We start from the raw sequence: 26,748 nt of genomic DNA on the forward strand, positions 1-26,748 counted from the left end.
GACACATAAACTGATGTGTTGTTCTACTTCTTTCCAGATTTCATTTTGTAACTCTCCCATAAACTTGCTACCTTTTTGGGAGAAAAATAATTCACACTGTCAAGATGGCAAAAAAGAATTTTTTTTTCTATAAACATCCCAACTTGCAGATACAGAATTTTTGATATGAAACTCAATTTTTTTTTGCTTTTTCTTATTTTCTAGTATTTATACTTTTATTTCTGACATCTATTGGAGGGAATCTGAACTTTACCAACCAAATGTTTACCATCAATCCTAGATTTAAGAGTGTCTACACATTTTGGATAATAATTGGACTATTTGTTTACTTAGAATTTAATCTATTTTGGAAAAGCAGAAAGGTCAACAAATTATTAGCAGAAAAACCACAAGGGGTTGGAGGCCCCTAAGCTTTCTAAATATTTTACTAAGTCAGTTTATGCTTTACTTCTTTAACATTAGTGCTGAGATTTTTCTTTGCAATACATTCTTTTTGTGACATTTGTTATGCATTGTAGAGGCTATGTTTGGAAATATAAATCAAGTTGGAAATAAAGAGGTCCCATTTAAGATGTACAAAATTGAGCCATAGGGATGCCTGTCAAAAAAAGTATTTCTATTTAAGAGCTCCCTTTAAAGCTATATGTTTCAATAGATGTAATAACTTCTCAGATATGCTAATTTCATGTTGTTTTTGTGAAATCATCAGGGGGGAATTTTGACAGCTCTTTTGACGCAGAGAAGGGTGTTGGGACCATTGTCATTGCAAAACCTTTGGATGCAGAACAGAGGTCCATCTATAATATGAGTGTGGAAGTCACCGATGGAACAAATGTTGCTGTTACTCAGGTAAGATGTCAAATTACTAAATGGTGAGAATGCCCAACGATCTGCTAATGTCAATGGTGCAAGTGATTAAAGAATGTGTTGGAAGTAGTAAATGATGTCCATGGATTTCTACTGTTTTTTTTTTTTTTAAAGCATTTGAGAGAACAACCTAGGAAAAGGATTCTATCAATGATACTGTATAACTTAGCGGTGACTGTTCATGCATGGAAGAGTGATATGTATTTGCTTCCTGATCATTGACTGTAGATTTATCTCTTTGACAACAAAGTCAACTTTCCTTGAATTTACAAAGAAGAGGATGTGTATATTGTCTGAGTCAACACACCATTATATTCTTCACCTTTTCACTTGTCAGTCTCAGAGTTAGAGCTAGACACACCTAGGAGTCCAAGTTCATTTCACAGACTCAGATGGGTGATATGTTCAAGGTCACACAGCCTTCATTAAGAACAGGGACTGAGATTTAGATGCCGTGCGTCCCATCTCTCGTTCTAGCCTCTATGCCAGTGGGCCTTCATCTGCATTGTGGAATCCCCTGGTCATGGGGCCTGGGGTGTTAAAACCACTGAAGCCTGGGCCCCACCAGCAGAGATCCTACATGACTCTAACAAGCAGCCAGGGGTAAGGACCATTGCTTGGACTCTGGCATGTGAATGTTGATGAAAGGGCATTGATAGCAAGGACGAGGAGAAAATCTCTGGGTGAGACCAACAGGATTTACCCCAAATATGAGAAGATTTTTTTTGTTGTTTTCTATTTTAGGACAGGCATACATGCCTGCCCTATACCTCTTCCATTCTCCCTACTTCTCTCTCCTGTTCTCACGACCCCAGAAGCCATCACTCATCAACCATGGTCTTTTTTCCTGCTCAGCCCAAATTTGCCCTGAGACTCCTCAACACAGTGGTTCAGGACGTGAAGATGAAATTTTTGCCAACCCCAAAGTTAGCAAGTGTCAATTTGTTTAAAATGTGATGTAAGCTCTTGTAACTATGTAGGCTCAAAAAGGAAAGAAGAGGATTGTTTCATGTGCTGGCTCTTAGTTTGAAGTGGTTTCAAAAATACGATGAGATTTTCTCCTTTGAGGCTGTGCATAATCATAAAATGGTGGAATTTTAAAGAAACAGTAGGGTTTGTTTCTACTTTTACTTCTTTACTTTTTGCCTTTGTTTACTTTACCTTTTCCTTTTCATTCAAATAAACTGAAACCCAGAAGGGGGACATCATGTGCACGAGACAACGGCAGCCAGTGTGTGGTGACTCCTGATCCTTCAACCCATGTCCTCTCCTAGGATGACTATACAGCTATAACTACCTGTGAGAGGCCCATTTACACCTGTTGCACCCGTGTAACTCTTAATAGTTGTCCCATTCACTCTTAAAATTGCCCCAGTTGGGACAATAAATTATTTGGCCGCCCTACTTAAATTTGTACTGCTTCAGGGGACTTTCAAGACTAAAATACAGATGCCTGGAAAGGACACCATGGTTGAGATCCTATGGGACTTGCACAATCTAAAAGCAAGCCCCAAAGACTAATATAAAACAACCCACTTGCTGTACTGCTAAGTCTCTATTGCTCATTCACTTTTGGAGTTGGCCAGTTCTTAGCATAGCCAACCTGAACTTTTTGGCACCACTTAAAAACATGAGATGTATTTGAGTAAAATACAAATAAAGCATGGAGCCATATTCATTTCCATACTTTTCTCCAGGGTTTTATAACAATTGAATGAAACAGTAAGTCAGTGTGCCCAGAATGTTATAGACACACATGAAATATGTTTGCAGTGAGTGAATGAATAGTAGGTGGGACATAGTCAGCAGGGCTTCTATGGCAGATATGCTGGATCTTCAAAGCACACAACTGATTTGTGTTAACCAAAAAAAAAAAAAAAAAAAATTATCAGTGAAACTTTTCTTTTAGACTTTCATTAGGACCAGATGAGAAATCATTTAACAGTATGTATTCCACAAGTATTTCTTGGGTTCATACCATGTGCTAGGAGCTATGCTAGATGCCTGAGGTCACAGTGATCCAGAGTTTTAAAACCAGATGACTGATATGCACATACTCTTTAAAAGTTAACTTGGAAGCATGTATTATAAGACTTTGAATGTACACATTGTTCAAGTGCTACTTTGGTTGATTTTATTTTGGGCTAATGTACAATTAGACTTATCTCCAGAGCAGATAGGAAGAGTGGAAGAATTGGGGTGAAGGAGGTTTCCTTTGGCAAGGCCAAGCTAAGTAGGTTAATGAAGGGTAGCAAGAGATTTTCTTGTCAAAAGCTTCCAAGTCACTCTGTCTCCAGGGCCATGAGCTTCTCAAGAAGTGAGAACTAACCATTTCCAAAGTATAAACGTGCGTGTCATTATTACCACCAGAACACCATTACTCTGTCTGTCAGGCTATGTTCGGGCCTGAATACCCACCCTCTGCCCCCAGCCTCTGTCAATCCAGGCCTCTGCTCACATTTGCCACAGCTCCGCTCACAACAAAGACAGAAGCAGTTCTCTCATTTAGTCAAAGCCCTCAGTATCAAGGACATTATTACAAAAAGATGTTTTGGTAAAGAAAAGGCATTCTAGGTTTCTTTTAGAAATCACTAAAGCATGCTCCAACCCATGACCCTATGCAACTTAATGATTCTACCATCAAACAGATACCCTTCACCATATAACTAAATAAATGTTTTGTAGCCCAAAAACACCTGTTCAGTTTTCCTTTGGGAACTTTTCTCTACTTTGTTCCTTTGGAATCATAAAACATCTATGACAAGGGCTTCAAATCAGCCAGAAACAACATGTTGAATTTCACTTCACAAATGTCAAATATATCAGAGCCTCGGGGATCTCAGTGTCTACATGAAAACCCTTCCTTCATCTTCATTTTTGTTCTGTTGTCCCAACTTGTAGGATTCTTGTGCCTCAGAGCTACAATATCTGGTGGCAAATAAACATCCTTTTCTTTACTGAGATTCCCTAGCATGAGTACAGAGTATAAAAAGGTTCTGCGGATTTCACGTTCTAAAGATTCAGATGTACTGAATGAGCATGTAAGCAGATGACTTTCTCCAGCTGGTGTAGGAAGAGAGGCAGCAAAAAGGGATGTCAGAGAGTCCAAATGTGAGATGATTTGAAACCTTATTGCTAGTTCAGGTACAGCAGGGACAACATGGCAAGGAATGCAGGTAGCCTTGAGGTGCTGAAAGGGGTTCCAGCTGACAGCCCGCAAGGAAACGGGGACCTCAGCCCTCTCACCTCAAGGAACTAAATTTGGTTAACAACCTGAATGAGCCTGGAGCTGACTCACCCCCAGAACTTCCAGAAGGGAACACATCCCCACTAACCCCTTGATTTTGGCTTTGTGAGACTCTTAAGTAGAGAACACAAGTGAGCCACCCTGTACTCAAACTTTTGACTTACGGAGTTAGGCGATAACAAACGGGTGTTGTTTTAAACCAAGTTAGTGGTCATTTGTTATGTTAGAAATAGGAAACTGTTGTCATCTTCATTTTACAGAAAAGGAAATTGAGGCAAAGTGAGGTTTGATCAGGGTTCAGAGGTAGATAGCTGGATTCCAGAGCCTGCTCTCTCAACCACTGTGCTGTACCACCTCTCAAAAGCAAGGGTAAATCTAAGGCAGGAAGAGAAACCTACCTGGTTCTACTGGTTATGAAGGGGACACTTTTTAAGAGTGTTCCCGGGGAACATAGCATCACCTGTGGCTGTTAGAATGTCTCAGAGCCAACCATACATGCTGGGCAAAATACCCCAATCTCCTCAGAGCCTCTGCTCAGCCAGATGCACCACAAGGACACACATTACCAAGGATGAGAAATTACTGGTTTTAACAACTTTCCCCACACACCTATCAAACCCATAGGAGCTACTGTGTCTTCATAGCAAATTTAAATAAATCTAGAGCATGGCTCTTCCAAAGAACCAATGGATGGAAATATATAGTAATATATAATGCCTGATAGTTGCATAATGAGACTTAATCAAGCTTCTTTCTTGTTTTATTTTCCTGTCTTACTGAGAATAATTAAATCAAGTATTATCACTACACTCACTTTTCTAGTGAGAAATTGGCACACAGATGGGTTGGGTGGCCATCCTGGGTGTACACAGGTAAAGAGGTCCCAACCCACTTTTTCCTTCTCAAAATCAAATAGATTTCAGAAACTTTCCCCTACACGTCTATATATCTATAGAATATATGCTTCATTAGGGGAAGCATTTGGTATAAAGGAAGGAGGATTGACCTTGAATCACGTGACCCTAATTCAAGTCAGCAGTTAACCGGTTCCTGTCTATGTTACCATGAAAGGTAGCTCTGTCTCTGTGAGACTCAACTTCTTCTGTAGAATTTGGATAACACCTTCCATACTTCCTGGGTTATTATAAGAATAAAATAAGATCTTTTAAGATATCTTGAGATCTGTGATGTGCTGTACACATGCAGCTTTTATTATTAGTCTCATCCTCAACTTAAAATTGGAATAATATACCTGATAACTATAAAATACTGTGTGTGTCCCTTTCATTGTTATTCATGAAAGACAGCAGAGATATTCATGCCCAAATAAAAATCTAAAAATTACATTGATTTGATTCAGGGACTCGTGATATGTGCTTTTGCGATTTCAGTATGCCTTTCTTATTCAGGTCTTGCTTTGATTTATAAAGATATGAAAATCAGCTTGTATTTGTATGCTCCACAGCCAAACCTGAGATTAAAAATCTCTTTCAGATAATCTCCAAAATTCTTCAGCCCCACAAAAGCAGTTAATTGAGTTAATGAGCCACAGAGGTTTTCTGCCAAAGCATGTGTATGCATGGGGGCTGAGAGGTCTGGGACCTGAATTCCTCAGGTTTGCCTTGCCCTCCCCAGCCATGGCGATTCCATTCTTTTGTCTCTAAGGGATGTGTTGGGAGTTCCTAACTGGCCTCCTTCCTCAAAAAGCAGACTTTGTCTTGGAGATTTGGATTCTGTCTTATCCTTTCCCTCCATCTTGCACCTGCTTAAAGGCAGGTGAGGGTAAGAGTGAATCACTTTAGCCAAAGCTGCTCTATGATCCCCTAGATGAAGGAACTCCCAAGGTATACATCCTTTGTCAAGGGTTTTCGTTTATCTTCTTTAGCATCACCTACCTCTTAGTAGGTGAAAAAGGAAGAAGCCCCAAGCCCCCTTGTACATTTACGTTAGGAAAATGCTGGAACTAGTACAATTATATAGAGATAAAATAAGGCAGCAAGCCAACTCTACGCGGGACTTTCTGTTAAAAAAATAATGATGATAAGACTTCACTGTATGTCATAGATTTGTGCCTAACAACTTACAAGTAAATCAATTTTGGAAAATGGATTCCAATTTTAAAGGCAGCAGGGAACTTTCTATTTAGAATAATCCTATGATTAATGTTCCCGAAATGACAATGGTCATGTCACTTATCTCTTGTGCCAATTAGGATTTCTGGATAGCAAGGCATATAATATTTGCACACTTAATTGTTCACATACATGTTAGTTGCATTTGTAATTAATGTGTATATAATTTAAGTGCATATAGAAATAGTATAATGGAATGAGTATAGAATTTGTCTCCATATGACCTAGTTTAAGTCTGGCCTTGCCATTGGTACCTTGGGCACACCCCTTAACTTCTCTGATTCTCATTTTTCCCATTGATACACTGGAGACCATAAAGTTTAAGAAACGTATATGATATGGATTTACACATTGTTAAATAAACACAAACCGACATGATTTTTTTCTACTTATATGTTCAAAACAAAACTTGTAAGCCTGGGGAATATACAAGGGGCATTACCCTTGACATCACAATCATAGAATATTTTAAGAATGGTTTTGAAATGCCAGCAGAGGCAGAACAGAGTTTCAGTAATTTAGGGCTTAATTGGTTCTAATAAAAGACGGAGGCCTTACCCTCTAACACGTTCCATGGACACTTCATTCCATGAGCCTTTGTAAAGCCAGGCTTGGCACCTACCCAGACTTAGCTTCGATGAGCCTGCAAAACCCAAAGTGTTTGTGGTGGGCAGCATTGAATCCAGCTCTGAAGAGACTTCCTACATTCAGGTTCCCTCCCGCTTTGATTCCATTGTACTTCCTTAGGCCTTTCAATTACCATTTGGAGCACAACATCTTTGAGAGTTACTTTGCTTTGTTTGTTAGTTCAGGAGCTCACAAATGGCCCCAACTGTGGGAAATAAAAAGCAAATGAGGAAAAGGAAGTCTTTGACAGAGAAACGCTTGTTCTGACTGTAGATTAGGCTCAAGACAAAGCAAGCAGAAAGAGGCAAGCTTTTCAGGAGCACATCAACTTAGAAACTTCATGAAGGTCAGGGCAGCCTTGCTGGCTGGAAAGGCTTTTTTATCCCGTTAATATAACTGCTTCTGTGAACACAAATATTTTAGCATCTTGACTAAGTTAACTTGAACTTTTTAAAAGGAAGAATTGGCAATCAAAGAATTTAGTATGACCTTCCAGATACAGTGAAGATTCAAAACAATGCCTAAAACTCACAGGCACACTTCTCAGCCCTTTTTCTGTTACCATAAACTCCAGGCCAATCTTGTTCCCATGCCAGACTCACTCTTTGGGCAAGTCTTCCTGGCACAGAGGTCATAGCACTGCCCTTTTCTCTTCCTCAGGAAAGTTCATCTGCACCAAAGTGAATCACTGTGCAGCTATTTATAAGAAGAGCTGTGGTCTGACCACATTTATTTTAAAAAGTGAATAATTTTCTAGAAGGCAGCCAAATGCCTGCATATTACTTAGAGGAGAATTGGTAAAAGCTTTCCCATTAGTCAGTAATAAGAAGGTCACCATCTTCACTACTATTTAACATTGTGCTCTAAGTATTAGCCAGTGCAAATAGATGAGATAAAGCAATTTGTGTTATAAAATTTATAAAGAAAATGGCAAAACAAATGTAATTCTTCAACATGGACTCCCTGGGGTTTGTGCATTTTGGATATATGAGTTTGGGTGGGTTTTTGTTTTTTGGTTTTTGGTTTTTTTTTGAGAGACAGAGAGTGCTTGCAGTCCCATGCAAGAGCTGGAGGCAGGGGAGGGGCAGAGGGAGAGAGGGAGAGAGAGAATCCCAAGCAGGCTCCATGCCCAGCGCAGAGCCAGACACGGGACCGGGTCCCACAACCAGCCAAAATCAAGGGTCAGACACTTAACCACCTGATCCACCTAGGCACCCCTACATGCTTTTAATAATTAAGATGGTCCTCACATTCAAGAAAATTCAAGAAAAATAAAGGAGCTTTTTTTAAGTACTATAAAAATATAAGGAATATGTCATCATTGATCTAGTTGCTGCTACTATTATTATTACTACAATGTCTAATAGTTTTATTGTCGTCATTGTAGTTATTGTTAAATTATACTATTAATATTATGATCATCATCTTCTTCATAATCATCATTTTGCCTGGATCATGGCATAATAGAATAAAATCTGTGGTATCACCGATGTCTAAACTCCGTATACCAAGATACTAAATATTTAACTATGACATATATTGAGTGCCTGCAAAGTGTCCAGCCCTGAGCTAGATGCTGGGTATACATTGATGATCTCTGAAATTTATCTATAATCCCAAAATCAATGCTCTCAGCACCCTTGTGTTCAATCCCTGACATGCACAGAGCAGCAAAATATTGTCCCTGCTATTGTTGAACAAGGTGATGCTCCACCTTCTTGTCTCAGCTCTCGTACTATATATAAGTGTCCTGTTTGCAATCTATTTAGTACTACTTTTTTTTTTGCATTGTGTTCTTTGTTGGTAATCTCATGATTTGAAAGACCCCAAAATGTAGTACTGAAGTGCAATCTAGTGTTCTCAAGTACAAGAAGGATGTGATGTGCCTTACAGAGAAAATATGTGTGTTCGATGAGCTTCATTCAGGTATTATAGTACTGTTGGCTGGAGATTCTCTCCCTCTTCTCCCTCTGCCCGTCCGCCTGCACGCGCATGCACACGCAGTCTCTCTCTCAAATAAATAAATAAAGCTTAAAAAGAAAAAAATACCTATTTGGGGAAAACTAAAACATCCCTGAAAAATGAGACCATAGATCTGAACAAATGAAGAAACACAAACTATGTCCTTGGATAGGAAGATTCCATCATAAAGGATCAGTTTTCCTAACTTCTACTTTTGCCATAATGCAATTTAAAACGCTATCAAATTTTTGTCAGGTGCTATACCAGTTGATTATAAAATTCATTTTGAAGAACAACAAGCAAGCCTGGCCTGGAAACCTTCTTAAAAGGAACACAGAAAGGCCTAACTTTTCCAATTAAGACATACTGTAAAGCCTTTGTAATTGAAACATTTTTATATTGACATATGAAAAGACAAATAAACCGATGGAACACAATAGAAAATCCAGAAATAAACTTTCACATACAAGAAAAGCCTCTCAAATCAGTGGGGAATTGATGGTCTTGTAAAAAAAAAAAAAAAAAGTGGCATTAAAATAAAGGCAAAGCCATGTGGAAAAAAATAAAACTGGATCCATTCCTCACATGATACAGGAAAAATTCCAAATGGAGTAGAGATGTAAATGTTAGAAAAGGAAACATGTAAAGGCTATTTTTAAAAAATGAGTATATTCACCTATAACCTGGAAGTGTAGAAAATGTTCTAAACTATGACTCAGTGTCCAGAAACAATAAGGGAAAAGATTGATGTATTAAATTTCATGAAAATAAAAATAAAAGTTTTTGCATGGCCAAAAAAAAAAAAGCAAAATAAAATTAAATGACAAAATTAAAAACATATTTGCAATTTATATCACCATGCTTCCAAAAATAAAGAAGGAAAAGGCCATCTAACCCATAAAAGAATGAACTGATATAAATAATTTTCACAGGAAAAGAAATGCAAATGACTCTTAAACATATGAAAAGATGCTCATCCTCGCTCATAATAAGCAAAAGGCAAATTACAAGTACACTGAAATGCTATTTTTTATCTATCAGATTGGCAAAAAATACAAAAGTTTGAGTACATACTCTGTTGGCAAAGCTATGGAAGACAGCCATTCTTATATATTGCTACGGGAATACAAATTAATAAAACTTTTGGGAAGAGGAATAGGGAAATAACTAACAAAACTATATAAGCACTTATCCTTTGATCCAGCACTCACAATATAATATAAAAAGACCTGGGCACAAAGCTCATCTGTGCTCATTCTTTCTAAGAGTGAAAACTGGAAACATCTTACATGAATATCAATAGAGGAATGGTTGAATTAACTGTGATCCACCTACCCACTGAAAGAGTATCTCTATACTGTTGTGGGTTGGTCTTCAGAATATGAGAATGCAGAGTTTCTCAACAGTGACACTATTGATGTTTTAGGTCAGATAGTTCTTTGTTGCGAGGGACAATCCTGTGCATTGTAGGATGTTTAGCAGCATCCCTGCCCCTTACACATTAGATTCCAGGAACACCCCAACTCCCAGTTGTGACAACGAAAACTATCTCCAGATATTGACAAATATCCCCTTAGGGACAGTCACCCTCAATTGAGAATCATTGATATGATGTTAAATGACATGGCATGTCAGAGGGCGGGACGGGGTATGTCAGGGGTTGAGGAAATGTATATGGTATGTTTATATTAACTAAAGATGGATGAAATGTAACATTAATCCTTAAAAAATCATTACTTGGGGGCACCTGGGTGGCCAGTCAATTAAGCAACCGACTCTTGGTTTTGGCTCAGGGTCATGAGATTGAGCAGGGCTCTATGCTCAGTGCAGAGTCTGCTTGAGATTCTCTCTCCCTCTGCCCCTGCCCCCTCCCACCCTTCTATCTCTCAAATAAATAAATAAATCTTAAAAAAAAATCATTACCTGTAAGAAAAGAAGGAATAAGATGAAGGGGAAAGAGATAGAAGCTAAACTACTTGAATTATACCGTTTTTGTAAATTTGACATCGGTACTTTTACATACAATATAAAACAAAATTAAATATTAAAACAAGTTTGAAATTTGAAAGTAAATGGAAGCAAATGAACTTATATGTGTTGGTGGCATAGCTACACAGAGAAGAACTCTTCTATGACTTTAAACATATTAATGGGACTGTATATCCCTAGTGGGATAAATCTCAAGGACCAAAAGAAATAAAAATAACATTAAATTGCTGTTGAATGATCATAGTTGTAATATAATTGCAATATCAATATTGTATTGTAATTCTGAGACTCGTGTGTATGTATTTCATATAAAACAATAAATAATTGTGATGATGTAATTGAGCATGAGAAATTTCAGCATGGGGTTTCAGCACAGGATACAGATATAAAAAAGAATGAGATTAAGTAAAAAACATGATGCCCTAATTTTGAATTGGAAGTGTCAGTATGAACTCATGAAATGATTACTAACAACAAAAAACCTTTGCTGACCATCCACTGAAAAAAAACTAAACACAATAGCAAATCCAATAGCAATGATCATTCCTAGCACCAATTTCTAACTAAAAAGAAATCAATGCTTTTTGGAGAGAGAAATGGATAATATAAGACTGCTTCAGAAAATGTACAAGATGACCCTGGAAAAAATCACCGGTAGCAATTATTAGAAGCAAAGAAGCTATCAAAGACTATAAGAATTGTGTCAAAAGATCTCAAGAGTCGACTTGAAGAGTCTCCCACTGGCCAAGGAGGGGCCATTTGTGCATCAGGAAGTATAGTACCTGCAACAGACAGAAATATATCATCTGTGATTAAATTCATGAGTTCGTACCGGTGCTTGAAAAAAAATACTTCATTGGTCACTTTAGGAGGAGCTGGAGAACCAACTCATTATTTTGAAATAGTAAATAAAGGGAAAGAATGAAATATTAATTATGACTTTACTACATAATTGTCTTTCAGAGTGACCACACAATTGGAGAGAAGTTTCCTTTTAGGACTACTCTAGCTAACAAATATGAAATAAATCATAGAATTAAAACATTACCATTTCATATTTTTAATGAATAAATGTTATTTATGTAATGATAGTCAGTGGTTGCTAATACCACATAACAAGGGTGAGAACTAGATTTATATATATCCAGTTGGAAATATACTGTCTCACCCATTAGAGATATTTTTTTTGTCAAAAAAAAAAGGGACGAAAAAGGAAATCTTTCAAGTTTCCTAGATCAAACTACCAGTTTATAAGAAATACAGGAAACAGAGGGACATGGAGAACAAAACCAAGGGGAAGCAATGAGCAAAATCTGGGTTGTGGCACCTAAAGAGAAAATGGTGCAGTTTGTTTACCACCACCAGCAACGACATAAAAATTGCAAGGAAATAAAAGGAGACAGAAGGAGAACTTAAAAGATAATTAAAGGACATATGAACCAAATGTAATGGTTGGACCTTATTTGCATGTCCTGATTTTTTAAAATGTTTCTTTTTATAAACATACATAACACCCTAAAAAACTATAGGAATATGAACACCCTGAATATTTAATATTAAGGAATTATTGTTTTCTTTGTTTAGGTGCAGTAACGATAGTGTGTGTGTGTGTGTGTGTGTGTGTGTGTGTGTGTGTGTTTATTGTAAGCGTCCCTATCTTTTAGAGATACGTACTGAAATGATGGGATTTGCTTCAAACTAAAATGGGGAGCAGATGTTGGATGAATGGCTACATATATAAAACAAGATTAGCCATAAATTGGTCACTGCCAAAGCTGAGTTATGAATATGTGAGGGTTCATTAAACTATGAGTTGGTTATTTTATTACTGTTACTTATTTATATCTGCCTGAAATGTTTTATAAGAAAATGCCTTATAAAAGAAAACAATTTGGGCACGTGGGGGGCTCAGTTGGTTAAGCATCTGCCTTCGGCTCAGGTCATGATCCCGGAGTCCTGGGATTGAGCCTGCTTCTCCCTCTCCTGCTCCCCCTGCTTGTGCTCACTCTGTCTCGCTCTGTCAAGTAAATAAATAAAATCTTAAAAAAAAAAGAAAGAAAGAAAACAACTTGGGAACATCGTATTTTCGCCATCATCAGTACCATGTTCTTCGCCAGACATCTGCCATCTGAAGGAGAGCCACTGTGTGGGGCCCCTGCAGCTGAGCTCTGATTGCTCACACCTGAGTTCATGCGTCCCGTTTCTCTGCCTCTTTGTTACTCTTCCCATCCTATCACAGCTTCCACACTGCCTCCACTCGAAGAAGCTCATAACAGAACTTAAGTTAATAGAAGCGTACCAAGCTAAGGTCACCTTGGGATCTCTTATATTATGCCTCAGATAGTCTGTGCCGTTATGACCCCCAGGGGGCTGTCTCAGCTGTTCAATTAATAGTGGGAATATTGATTAGCTCATAGTTTATGTTCCTGCTAACGTGAACTACTGGTTTATTGTCAGCCTCTAATTACAATGTGTTCTCATATGAGATCTTCCTACATATTGAGATAGCTCCTGGAAGCTGGGCTCCAAGGACGTGGAGGGAGGGGTGGGGGGGCTCTTTATTAGCAATGAGTGGAATTGGCATTCGTCATCACTCTTGTCTTCTTTTAACTATAGGTATTTATCAAAGTGCTGGATAATAATGATAATGGCCCAGAATTCTCTCAGCCAAATTACGATGTCACAATCTCTGAGGACGTGCTTCCAGATACAGAGATCTTGCAGATTGAAGCCACAGATAGAGATGAGAAGCACAAGCTGAGCTACACTGTCCACAGTAGCATCGACTCGGCCAGCGTGAGGAAGTTCCGGATTGACCCCAGCACGGGCGTGCTCTACACTGCCGAGAGGCTGGACCACGAGGCCCAGGACAAGCACATCCTCAACGTCATGGTAGGACCGCCCTGCTAATGTGCTCTCCTAGCACAGCTGGTGACCATTCAAGACACACTCCTTGGTCTTCAGAAGTACAGGGCCCTTAAATGTTGTGAGTAGGAGCAAATTTGGTCTTCTCAAAGCAGGGTCGTCTTTGTTTCTGCTTTTTTATTTCCATGAGGAAAATTGCTTTTGTTCCAGAGTGACCCAATATTTTTGCCAGACTGAAGTAGTAGATGAGTTCTGCAGACAGTGGCTGCTGACAGGCTGACTTGGGAGGGAAGGAACAGGCCATGTTTCAGTAAATCTCCCAAGCTATGATATTGGTTCACATCCAGAAGATTCTGTAGAAAAGTTTAAAAGAAGTTCCTTGAGAAGTTAATCACAAGGGCAATCATTTACTCAAAATATTCAGTGTTCAGTCCTTGGAAGCATTTAGAGGACTAATTTATTACTTACTGCACTGGCGTTGGACCTAGTAGTAAATACTGCCACCCAAAACAGATCTCAAAACACACCACAGCCTGCAGAGTGTCCGTCAGGTCTGAACTTAGGTTCATGGGACCTCCAAATTATGTGGAAGTTGCTTTAATTTTAAAGTGGAGTTTTCCTAGTTCACATCATTGGGAAGTAGGGATTAGTAAGAAACATCCTTGATTAGTTTAAGGCCTAAAACCTGGCCCTTTGACTATCCAAGAACCCTGGGGGTAATTGCACAGCCCCTGCCTCACAGACCCCCTGAGTTTCTTAAGACACAGACTAAATCTTGGGTACTGACTGCCTTTAAAACACATTAAGATGCTACCAGTTTCCTAGCAGCTGAAAGTGATGTTCCGCTAAGTGCTACTCTTCCTTCTTCCCAAGTCTGGCAACACTCCTGGGCCAGAGGAAGCCCCAGGGCCATGTCCTTGGCAGTTTCCAGCTGAGACCCCATCCCCCGCTCCGGGGAGGAAGAGGGACTCTTAGGAACCATCAGATCTACCCTCACAACAGATATTTCATCAGCACCTTCTGTGTACCAAGCACCATTCTAGGCACTGAGGATGCAAAAGAGACAAAGCTCCTCTACCCTTGGACATTCCACTGGAACAGACCTAGTTTTCAATAATCCGGAAATACAGAGTTCAGCTTGGTCCCTGGATGTGGCAGGCCAGTCTACGGGTGGGAAGATTGAGCACGTTCACCCGGTTGCTTTTGCATGCGTTTTATTCAGGGGCAGAAACCTTAGACCAACTCCATTCTCATGACTCAAGTCATTTCCTGTTCATTCTTTCCTTAACAAACTCAAAATTCAGTTTGGTCACCCTGTATCATTCATCATTGCTGTAATTGATTATTTAGAGCAAACATGTCCTTTATGCTGCCTTTCTCCAAGCTAAGCCATTTTAGTCCTTTTGCTCATTCCTTGCGGGTACTATTTTTGAAAAGCCCTTTCCCTTTGATGGCTCTCCTCGGTCTATTTTCTAATTTCTCCACATCTCTCTGAAGTTACGGAGTCTAAAATTGAACAAACGCAAAGCACACATTTGACTAGCGCTACATAAAATTATAGCAAAATCATGCGGTGAGGGTTAAAGAATTGATTATTTGCAAGCTTCTGGCATATGCAAACCAGGGGAAACTTTAAAGCAGGTTGCTCGGGGAAGTCACAAGGAGGGCTCTGGCATTTTAGAAACGAAGGTTTGGTTTATTTTCCTGGGAATCAGGGTTCTCTCTCAGTCCTGAGCCTTTGCCTCCGGTGGCTCTCCTTGCCTGAAACATGAAGCCCACGCCACCCTTGGACCATTTCTACTTATTTTTGTTACCTCTTCAAAGAAGCTGGGGGCCGGGTTAGCTGCTTCTTACAACTCACTCACTTTCTGGCACTCACCACCAGGCCTCCTACCTATTTGCTTATTTCCGTCCCCCACTCACCTTTTAGCATCTGGAGGGCAAGGACCAGATCTGAGTCACTGCTGAACCCCCAGAGCGAAGGCAGGACTTGACAGATAATAGGTGACAACAAATATTTGTTGAATGAATGAATAGAAGGCATTGCCTGCTTTGCATTTATGAATTCTTTTCACTGAACATTTTAGTTTCCCCTTCAGAAGAACGTCCATCCACCATCCCATTAGCAGCTGTATATACAAATGAGGGGGGAGCAGCTGTGGGCGGTGATGCAGAGGAAAGATACTTAGGCAGGCAGCATCACGAACACAGGCTGAACACAAACCATAGGCCAGTCATCATGCTGAGCAGTAAAATGGATGTGGCCCCGACTCTCAGTCTGTTCACCATTAGTGTCCTCACTCAATAGCACCATCACTTACCGAGCCCCTACCCTGTGCCTGGAGCAGCATCAAGCACTTTGTGTGAGTTACCTCATTTTCTCTTTGCCACAGACATAGCCGTGTGAGAGTTCCTTGCAACTTCAGATCTTAGTCCTACCGCTTCTTGTATTTTGCCTAAAGGTCAGAGATCAGGAGTTTCCTTATCGAAGAAACTTGGCCCGAGTCATTGTGAACGTGGAAGATGCTAATGATCACAGTCCTTATTTTACCAACCCATTGTATGAAGCATCAGTGTTTGAATCGGCTGCTCTGGGATCAGCTGTTCTGCAAGTGACGGCTCTGGACAAAGACAAAGGGGAAAATGCAGAACTCATATATACCATAGAAGCAGGTGAGAGGTGTTGCACAGATCGCAATATAATGCATGGCCTTTGACCCTTAGCAGTGTTTGTCACCATGTGAAATTCACACAGTTACCCCTGGAATGGCTCCAAAAGCATGGTTTGGCCAAACAACTGCCCTATTTGCGTGATGATGCTCTATCAAGTTCTTGGCATTTTTGGTAATACGTTTTCCATCACTGACAGTGAGGAAGGAGTTCCCTTTTGTTGTGGTGTTCTCGGATTGTTCTGGAATGGAGGAGAGAGAAGAAGTGTGTGGTAAACTCAGTGGCTTTTCCTAATGGGTCAACAAGCTGTGGCCTCAGACTAAAATAACCAAAGTCTCCCTTCTCTTGAGGGCTGCCAGCCTGTTCTGTGAATTGAATCCTACGTGTCTTTGTTTAGCTGTCAGTGGGCGAGCTGTGGGCTTCGAAAATATCTATACCCCACAGTTAACACAAATGCATTTCCGTGGAGGTGATTGAGAGTTGCAGAGTGGGTAGGAGATAATGAACCGCCTGCTTAACCAGACAGATAAATACATACAGGCTCACATCCTGTTAAATTTGAGACTTTTAAAAATCAATTTTGACATCTATAAGGTCAGACCATACTTCACTGATGGTTTGAAGACTGAAAGGAAGAAAATATTTATAACAGAATAGATGATTGTCCAAGTGAGGGATAGGACTGTGAACCTAACAATTACCAATATCCCTTATCTGCTGTATTTTCCCTTCCCCTCTTCTGTCTTTTTTTTTTTTGAATATTCAAGCCACATATTTCCAAACTGTTCTGCAACATTATGTCTGTCGTGCATAATGCCAAATGCTGTCTCCTTTTATGCCAGCACTGGAAAGACTTCTTTCCCGTGATTTAAATGTGGAGCATTTTTGTGAGTGGTTGAATTAAAATATGAATGCTAGAATGACAGTTTGGGACTAAAAAATATTAGAGAAAGAAAAGCCAACAATCTTCTTTATACAAAAGCCACTGCAACGAATGATAATCTAAAACTATTTCCCATATTAGGCGCCCACATTTTATAGGAGTCGAAGCTAAGATCTATACAAAAAAAAATAATAAGATAAAGAAATAAAAGACATTAGTTTCGTAAAAGCGAGGGGCCCCAAGAAACTTCACCTGTTTCTTTCCTAGATATTTATGGAATTTTCTTCTAACCTAAAGCCTGACCAGTATCTTTTTTTAAAGATTTTATTTATTTATTTATTTTTTAAAAGATTTTATTTATTTATTTATTTATTTGAGAGAGAGAGAGAGAGAGAGAGAACACGAGAAGGGGGAGGGTCAGAGGGAGAAGCAGACTCCCCACGGAGCAGGGAGCCCGACGCGGGACTCGATCCCGGGACTCCAGGATCATGACCTGAGCCAAAGGCAGACGCTCAACCAACTGAGCCTCCCAGGTGCCCCTGACCAGTACTTTTTTTAAGTGCTGTTTTGCATCTGTTGTTTACCACAGGAAATTTTAAGTATTTAATTATATAATTCTTGTTCTTCTAGTTCCACAAATAACGTAGGGAAGGTTCTTTTTTTCAAAACACAAATATTTAAATAACACCACAGAAAGTGTCTCCTGATCCAACAACTCTTCAGACTCTTTCTACAGTTTTTTCCTAATTTTACATATATTTTTCTTTTCCCAGTGTTCATCCACGTACATACACTATTCCATCTATCTGTGATCATCTAGGTAGGGAGTTTTATTTCTGTTTTTTTTTACTTAACATTTTCTCAGCATTGTCTGAGGTGTCTACCTCCTTTTTGTGTTTGTCGTTACAGCGACTACTTCCACTCTCCTAGGTAGGCCGATAACTTCTAAGCCAATTTGGAGGTTCTGAGGAGTCACACGAGAGCCATTTCCCATCCTGCTGACAAGACCACTTTCCTTATCTTTCAACGGCCACACACTGTAGCCCGGTGCTATGGGTAGACCAGGGATTCCGTCGTGCCTTTAAACACTGACTAAAAACAGAGAGAAAAGTTATTTTCTTAAAACATCTTTTATATAAAAACTTGAATTTCCAGAAACAGAAATATCCAGAAACCCAGAAATGATCTGATATCTCAAAAAAAATGACCTCTGATTGTCTGTGTGAGAAGCTAATGAGGATTTCGGTGTGTGCACAGTAATTCACAAGTGGTCATGGGGCTCCTTTGTGGACAGACAGACCTCCACAAGCCCTGGACTGCTCTTGGCCAAGTCAGTTCCTTCCCGGATCCTGGTAGGAGAGAGGGAGGACCCAGATGCTGCAACATTGTGAAGCAAATGACAGGTGGTTGTGTAGAGTGGACATATTGGACGTAGGTTCTCTTCCAAACTTCAGATAAGCAAGGTTTTCCTCTGCTTACTGGTGGGCCGTACATTTCTTAGCCCCTGCCTGGCCTCTGAAGTAACTATGGAAGCTTTTATCTGGGCCCAAAGAACTGAGGTGATATTTGAGTGTGGAGCTTCAGTTCCTATCTTTGGTTCAGGTTTCTGTTCGGTGCCACAATGGCTCATGAGTGGCTCCGAAACAGGAGAGACAAGGACTAAGAATTGAGTTACAATGGGGGTCTCTTGGACCCCAAGGGGCATATACAGATAGAGAACTAAAAATCTTTTTTTAGATCTACATCTTCTCTCAATCATTTAATACATATTTACTGAACACCTTCTTTATGCCAGGCTGTGCTATGTTCTAGATAAATCATGATATGTAAGATAAGCACAGCTTTGCTCAGTTGCCAAAAGTCTACGAGAAGCTGTAGATTCCAAGGAAATAAGCAGAGGTTAGTTTCCAGGGCTTCAAGGATAGCCGGAGAGAATAAGCAAGAGGTGGATTCTAAGAAAATGGGCAGGGAGTATGCTGAAGAGGGAAAGAAGCCAAAAGCCCACTTTTGACCTGCTATACAAGCGCAGCATCCCAGAGTGGTGTGAAGGGCAGGTGAGCAGTTGTGGGACAGCAGGGTTATGAAGTTCTGTCGAGACCAGAAGCTGGCTCCCCTTTGTCCCTGCCATTATATCCTCCTGGGCATGAAGGAATGTGCTGGGTCTGCAGCAAGGGAGGACTTGGCTGGAGACTCCACGGTGGGACTCCACATCAAGGAACACAGAGACACTTGACTCTCTTGCAGTCATCACTTGGCGTTGCCGGTTGGCCCCCATTATCTCTACAATCTCTACATTTTCCTCCTCAGAGATGCTGATGTAAAATGATTCCTGACTCCTTTCGAGGGCCTATGAATCAAACGTTAAACTCACGCTCAATTGCATTATTTATTGAAAATTTGCAGTCTTGCTCATGAGATCACTGAACTTCATGTTGACCTCACAAAGTGCTCATGTTTAGGTGGCAAGGAAAAAAAATCATGCTGACACCAAAGATGACATTGTTCAATACTCACATTTGGGGGTTGGAATCAAATTCTTTACTTCCTTATTAAATTAATTCTTGGGGATGCCTGGGTGGCTCAGTTGGTTAAGCAGCTGATTCTGAATTTCAGCTCAGATCATGATCTCAGGGTCCTGGGATTGAGAGTCGGACTCCACACTCAGCGGGAAGTCTGCTTGAGGATTCTCTCTCTCTTTCACTCCCTCTCCCTCTCCCTCCGCCCCTCCCCCTGCTCATGCTCTCACTCTCTAAAATAAATAAATCTTTTTAAAAAATAAAATAAATTGTTTAAAAATAAGCAGATTTTATAGGAACATGAATTTCTTATTCTTATACTTGGAAAAATTTAATGAATACGTAGTAAGAAGTAGTATGTATACAGCTGTATTTGCTGCACATTTCAGGAGACACGTGTAAGTGCCTATTGGTGTGGGAGCCTGTCTCAACAATAATGACATTTAAACTGTTTCTATGTCTGCCATTCTGCAGTACTTCAAGCAGAAAGAAAAATGCGGATATAACTGAATGACCAAGATCTTGAACTTTGCTTTTGAAGAATCTAGACAGGCAAGCATGTGTGCTCTTTGAGAAGTATCCGAAAGCCTGATGAGAGAAGCAAAAAGCAACTTGGTGAAGGATTCTGCTTCACACTGTCCACTAGTTTTCAGCCAGATTCTTTTCCATTCTTCAAGCCTTGTGTTCCCCATTCTTTATTCCTCTTGTATTATCCTCGTCCTCAGCAATCTCAAATTTCACACCACTGCATGTTTCAGAGGCAAGGCTCTAAACTTCTGGGGTGTTGCAGTTCCCAGCCCTTCCCGTTCCAGATACATCAAGGTGGGGTGCCAGTTCCTCGGTCTCAGAAAGGTGATGCCTCCGGTTTTTGGTTTTAAGGCTGGTTCAGATGATCAGCAGTTCACTACTTCACCAGAAACCTCTCCAGTACTTAGTGAATGGGATGGTTACAGATTGGAGGGACTGCCTCATAATTTTTATGCCTAGTTTTAAGTCTGTGTATGCACGTGTCTCTTGGCGTAAAAGGGAATGAACAACAGAAGAGTGGTCAGAAAGTATCCTCACAACTTACAGAGCAAATGGTGACTTGGGAAGAATTCTTCAGGCCTAAAGACCCCCTTCGCCAAAGTAGTGTTTAGAGTGAAGTCAGTTTTGATAGGGTGAAATGTAGCAAAGCCTACCTTTGGGATAATCTGTGGTATAATATTCTGAAACAGCTCCTACAACCATCTTTCTCATAACACAGAACACAGACTGTGGCACTGGTTTAGGTAAAAATCCCCCTTCCTTTTTTTTGGCATTGTACACAATCTTGTGGTGGTGGTGGTGGTGGTGGTGTTAACGTGAATTAAAAGGATACTGATCTGAAATTCACAGTTTTACTGAAAAACTCGACTTCTGTTGCTTTTGAATACCCCTAAAAGAGAAGTCTTTCATTCTATTTCAGAATGAGATGGAACGAATACAAATAATTGCTTTCGACTTGCCAATGTTGCAGCAAAGTAGCCTTTAGATGAAGAATTAATCTTCAAAACATGACATGTAACTCATTTCTCCATTTATCTCTATATTGTAGGGAACACTGGGAACACATTTAAGATTGAACCAGTCCTGGGCATCATTACTGTTTCCAAAGAACCAGACATGATGACAACGGGTCAGTTTGTCCTGTCAGTCAAAGTCACGGATCAGGGTTCCCCGCCAATGTCTGCCACTGCAATTGTGCGCATTTCTGTTACCATGTCTGATAATTCTCACCCCAAGTTCACTCACAAGGACTACCAAGCAGAAGTAAATGAAAATGTTGATATTGGAACATCAGTCATTCTAATCTCTGCCATCAGTCAATCTACCCTCATTTACGAAGTCAAGGATGGAAACATTGATGGGATATTTACCATAAATCCGTATTCTGGTGTTGTCACCACCCGGAAGGCACTGGATTACGAGCGTACTTCCTCCTATCAGCTCATCGTTCAGGCCACTAACATGGCAGGTATGGCTTCCAATGCCACAGTCAACATTCAGATTGTTGATGAAAACGATAATGCCCCAGTTTTTCTCTTTTCTCAATATTCGGGCAGCCTCAGCGAGGCTGCCCCAGTCAATAGCATCGTCAGGAGCTTGGATAACAGCCCTCTGGTGATTCGAGCCACTGATGCCGACAGCAACCGGAATGCTCTGCTGGTGTATCAGATTGTGGAGTCCACGGCCAAGAAATTCTTCACAGTGGACTCCAGTACTGGTGCAATCAGAACAATTGCCAACCTGGACCATGAAACTATTGCCCATTTCCATTTCCATGTCCATGTGAGAGACAGCGGCAGCCCCCAGCTGACGGCAGAGAGTCCCGTTGAAGTCAACATAGAGGTGACGGATGTGAATGATAACCCACCTGTTTTCACCCAGGCTGTGTTTGAGACTGTCTTACTTCTACCCACCTATGTTGGAGTGGAGGTTCTGAGAGTTAGTGCCACGGATCCTGACTCTGAGGTGCCCCCAGAACTGACATACAGCCTAATGGAAGGTAGCTTGGATCATTTCTTAATTGACTCAAATAGTGGTGTGCTCACCATAAAAAACAATAACCTCTCCAAAGACCACTACATGTTGATAGCTAAAGTGTCCGATGGAAAGTTCTACAGTACATCCATGGTCACCATCCTGGTTAAAGAAGCCATGGATAGCGGCCTCCACTTTACTCAAAGCTTTTACTCGACCTCGATCTCAGAGAACAACACTAATATAACCAAAGTTGCTATTGTCAATGCCATTGGAAATCGCCTTAATGAGCCCTTAAAATACAGCATCTTAAACCCAGGAAATAAGTTCAAGATAAAATCTACCTCAGGGGTCATTCAGACCACTGGAGTCCCCTTTGACCGTGAAGAACAAGAGTTGTACGAGCTGGTGGTGGAAGCCAGCCGTGAGCTGGACCATCTGCGTGTGGCTAGAGTGGTGGTCAGAGTTAACATTGAAGACATAAATGACAATTCTCCAGTCTTTGTGGGCCTCCCTTACTATGCTGCTGTGCAAGTTGATGCTGAGCCCGGGACACTGATTTACCAGGTGACAGCCATTGACAAAGATAAAGGTGCAAATGGAGAAGTGACCTACATCCTACAGGATGACTATGGCCATTTTGAGATTAACCCTAATTCAGGGAATGTTATTTTAAAAGAAACATTCAACTCTGACTTGTCCAACATTGAGTATGGAGTCACCGTCCTAGCCAAAGATGGTGGAAAACCCTCTTTATCCACATCTGTAGAACTTCCCATCACAATTGTCAACAAAGCAATGCCCGTGTTTGATAAGCCCTTTTATACAGCATCAGTCAATGAAGACATCAGAATGGATACCCCCATTCTAAGCATCAATGCCACCAGTCCAGAAGGCCAAGGCATCATATATATCATTATTGATGGGGATCTTTATAAACAGTTTAACATTGACTTTGACACTGGGGTCCTGAAAGTCGTTAGCCCTTTGGATTATGAAATTACCTCTGTTTACAAGTTGACAGTAAGAGCCAGTGATGCCCTTACTGGTGCCAGGGCTGAAGTCACCGTTGACTTGCTAGTTAATGATGTAAATGACAACCCCCCTATTTTCGATCAACCCGCATACAATACAACATTATCAGAAGCCTCTCTCATTGGGACTCCTGTTTTGCAAGTTGTCTCTACTGATGCAGACTCGGAAAACAGTAAATTGGTGCATTATCAGATTGTCCAGGATACTTACAACAGCACAGATTATTTTCACATAGACAGTGCAAGTGGCTTGATCCTGACGGCGCGGATGCTGGACCACGAGTTAGTGCAACACTGCATTTTGAAAGTCAGAGCGACAGATAATGGCTTTCCATCGCTGAGCAGTGAGGTCCTGGTTCATATCTATATCTCGGACATAAATGACAATCCTCCCGTTTTTAATCAGCTCATTTATGAATCATATGTGAGTGAATTAGCCCCCCGGGGCCATTTTGTAACCTGCGTTCAAGCCTCTGATGCAGACAGCTCTGATTTTGACCGCCTGGAATATAGCATTTTATCTGGGAATGACCGGACAAGCTTTCTGATGGACAGCAAGAGCGGCGTCATCACCCTGTCCAACCACCGGAAGCAGCGGATGGAGCCTCTGTACAGTCTCAATGTATCAGTCTCTGATGGGTTGTTCACTAGCACCGCACAGGTGCATATCAGGGTACTCGGGGCTAACCTGTACAGCCCTGCCTTTTCCCAAAGTACCTACGTAGCTGAGGTGAGAGAGAACGCAGCCGCTGGGACAAAGGTCATTCACGTTCGAGCCACGGATGGGGATCCCGGGACATATGGACAGATCAGCTATGCCATCATCAATGACTTTGCCAAGGATCGATTCCTCATAGACAGCAATGGACAAGTCATCACAACGGAAAGGCTTGACCGGGAAAACCCTCTGGAGGGAGACATTAGTATTTTTTTGAGGGCCCTCGATGGCGGAGGGAGAACGACTTTTTGCACCGTGAGAGTGATTGTTGTGGATGAAAATGACAATGCTCCCCAGTTCATGACAGTGGAATACAGAGCCAGTGTCAGGGCAGACGTTGGAAGGGGCCACTTGGTCACTCAGGTTCAAGCCATGGATCCAGATGATGGACCAAACTCAAGGATTACTTATTCTCTGTATAGCGAGGCCTCGGTCTCAGTGGCTGACCTCCTAGAAATTGATCCTGACAATGGCTGGATGGTCACTAAGGGCAATTTTAACCAACTGAAAAACACAGTGCTGTCATTCTTTGTCAAAGCAGTGGATGGGGGCATTCCAGTGAAGCACTCCCTCATTCCTGTCTATATTCATGTCCTGCCCCCTGAAACTTTCTTGCCTTCATTCACCCAGTCTCAGTATTCCTTCACTGTTTCAGAAGACACAGCCATTGGGAGCACAGTGGACACCCTGAGGATTTTGCCCAGTCAGAATGTCAGGTTCAGCACAGTTAATGGGGACCGGCTAGAAAATAACAAAGGGGGTGTCTTCATCATAGAGCAGGAAACAGGCACAATCAAGCTTGATAAACGCCTCGATCATGAAGTCAGCCCAGCATTCCACTTTAAAGTAGCAGCCACTATACCCCTGGACAAGGTAGACATTGTGTTTACCGTGGATGTAGATATCAAGGTACTGGACTTGAATGACAACAAGCCAGTCTTTGAAACTTCCAACTATGAGACGATCATAATGGAAGGGATGCCTGTGGGCACCAAACTCACACAGGTGAGAGCCATCGACATGGATTGGGGAGCGAATGGGCAGGTCACTTACTCCCTGCACTCAGATTCCCAGCCTGAAAAGGTAATGGAAGCCTTTAACATTGACAGCAATACAGGCTGGATCAGTACCTTGAAGGACCTGGATCATGAGACAGATCCCACCTTCACCTTCTCTGTGGTGGCTTCCGACCTCGGAGAGGCCTTCTCTCTTTCGTCCACTGCTTTGGTCTCTGTCAGGGTGACGGATATAAACGACAATGCACCAGTCTTTGCCCACGAGGTGTACCGAGGGAATGTGAAAGAGAGTGACCCTCCTGGCGAGGTGGTAGCTGTCCTCAGCACATGGGACAGAGACACTTCCGACATTAATCGCCAAGTGAGCTACCATATTACGGGTAAGTCAGCCACACTTGGCTTTCACTCCGTGTGCTCTGCTTTCTCAAGAAAGGCGGGAAGTGGCAAGAGGTAAGAGTCAGAGAAAAGAAGGGAGATGAGATGGGGGTTGAGAGTAATAAGAGCTCTCTAGGGCTGGGTAGAAGATCTCTGAGTAGGCACAGTTTTTCAATTGTTGGTTGTTGGCTAACTCAGCCTTAGTTTGGAGTTCATTCCTTTGCCTGTGACAGATTACCCAGATTTGTACACAGACCTTGAGCCACTGTATCATTTAAAAAGGAGTCCAGCCTGGGCGCCTGCATTGCTCAGTCGCTTAAGCAGCTGCCTTCGGCTCAGGTCATGATCTCACAGTCCTGGGATTGAGACCTACATAGCGCTCCCGGCTCAGTGGGGAGTCTGCGTCTCCCTCTTCCTCTGCCCTCCCCCCAACCATGCTCTCTCGCACTCTCTCTCTCTCAAATAAATAACATCTTCAAAAATTTTTTTAATAAATAAGTAAATAAATAAATAACCAGCTGAGCCCACTAAGCTTGACTTACAAGTTTTGCCTGGTAGTGAAAATTCCTATGCATGCACACGTACACACCTGTACCAAATTAAAGGGCATGATTTGACCTTTTGCTAAAAATCTTAAGTTATAACTCTAAACCAAAGAGTATTTCTCCCAACAACTCAGTTTACTTGGATCCCTTTTTGGCCTTTCCTGATAGTAAGTAGTGGTTCAGTGGAAAAGCCAAAATAGACCAAGGAAGTCAGAGTGGACCAAAAAGAACTGTCACTATTGCTGAGGGGCAGAGGATTTCGTGTCGGTGTCACTCATCAGGGGTAGCTTCCTGGGGGGTGACTGGCTTTAAACTGCAGGTGGGAAGGTTGGTGGGACAGGAGCAGTCTTCCTAAAAACGATTTAAGTGTTTTAAAGCTAATATTTTGATGTTGTGACATTCAAAGGCAGAACATAAGCAAAGTGCCAAAAGATTTTAAAGAATCCATCAATACTTGTAGTCAGGTGGCTTCCCTTTAGAAAAACTACATTATTCAAAGTGAAAAATGAATTAATTAGAATGCCCTCAGGACACAGAATCTGCTTAAGTACGTTAGTGGGAAAGTTAATTAATCACTGCAGAATAAGATCCACAGGAGAGCATATGTGTCAGTGCTTGGGAGCGCCACTCTTCCGCATTACTCCTCTCCTGTTTCTTCGTGGAACGTTTTCCTGATGGTGTTTTCTGTTTAAACTCTGTATGCATCTGTGCGTTATCTGATGCCTTCCCTTTTTTTCATTAAAATGTATATTTCTGCAGAAAAGACATGAGCGATAGTCTAGTCGCAAGGGAAGAAACTT

At 41.1% G+C, this 26,748-nt stretch overlaps 1 protein-coding gene across 3 annotated transcripts in view; it reads left to right on the forward strand.

Moving 5' to 3' along the window:
* FAT3 (FAT atypical cadherin 3) overlaps positions 1–26,748 on the forward strand; it is a 499,470-nt gene that overhangs the window by 389,864 nt on the left and 82,858 nt on the right. For all 3 annotated transcript variants that reach the window (XM_088017597.1, XM_028119619.2, XM_028119620.2), the window contains 4 exons: positions 710–849; positions 13,441–13,716; positions 16,152–16,362; positions 21,335–25,408. In XM_088017597.1, the coding sequence (XP_087873723.1) occupies positions 710–849; positions 13,441–13,716; positions 16,152–16,362; positions 21,335–25,408 (4,701 nt within the window). The remainder of the gene's footprint in view (positions 1–709; positions 850–13,440; positions 13,717–16,151; positions 16,363–21,334; positions 25,409–26,748) is intronic.

This window comes from Eumetopias jubatus, unplaced genomic scaffold (assembly GCF_037043125.1).
Source record: "Eumetopias jubatus isolate StellerSeaLion01/CBP00866 unplaced genomic scaffold, mEumJub1_p1.0 scaffold_13, whole genome shotgun sequence".
NCBI classification, from domain to species: domain Eukaryota; kingdom Metazoa; phylum Chordata; class Mammalia; order Carnivora; family Otariidae; genus Eumetopias; species Eumetopias jubatus.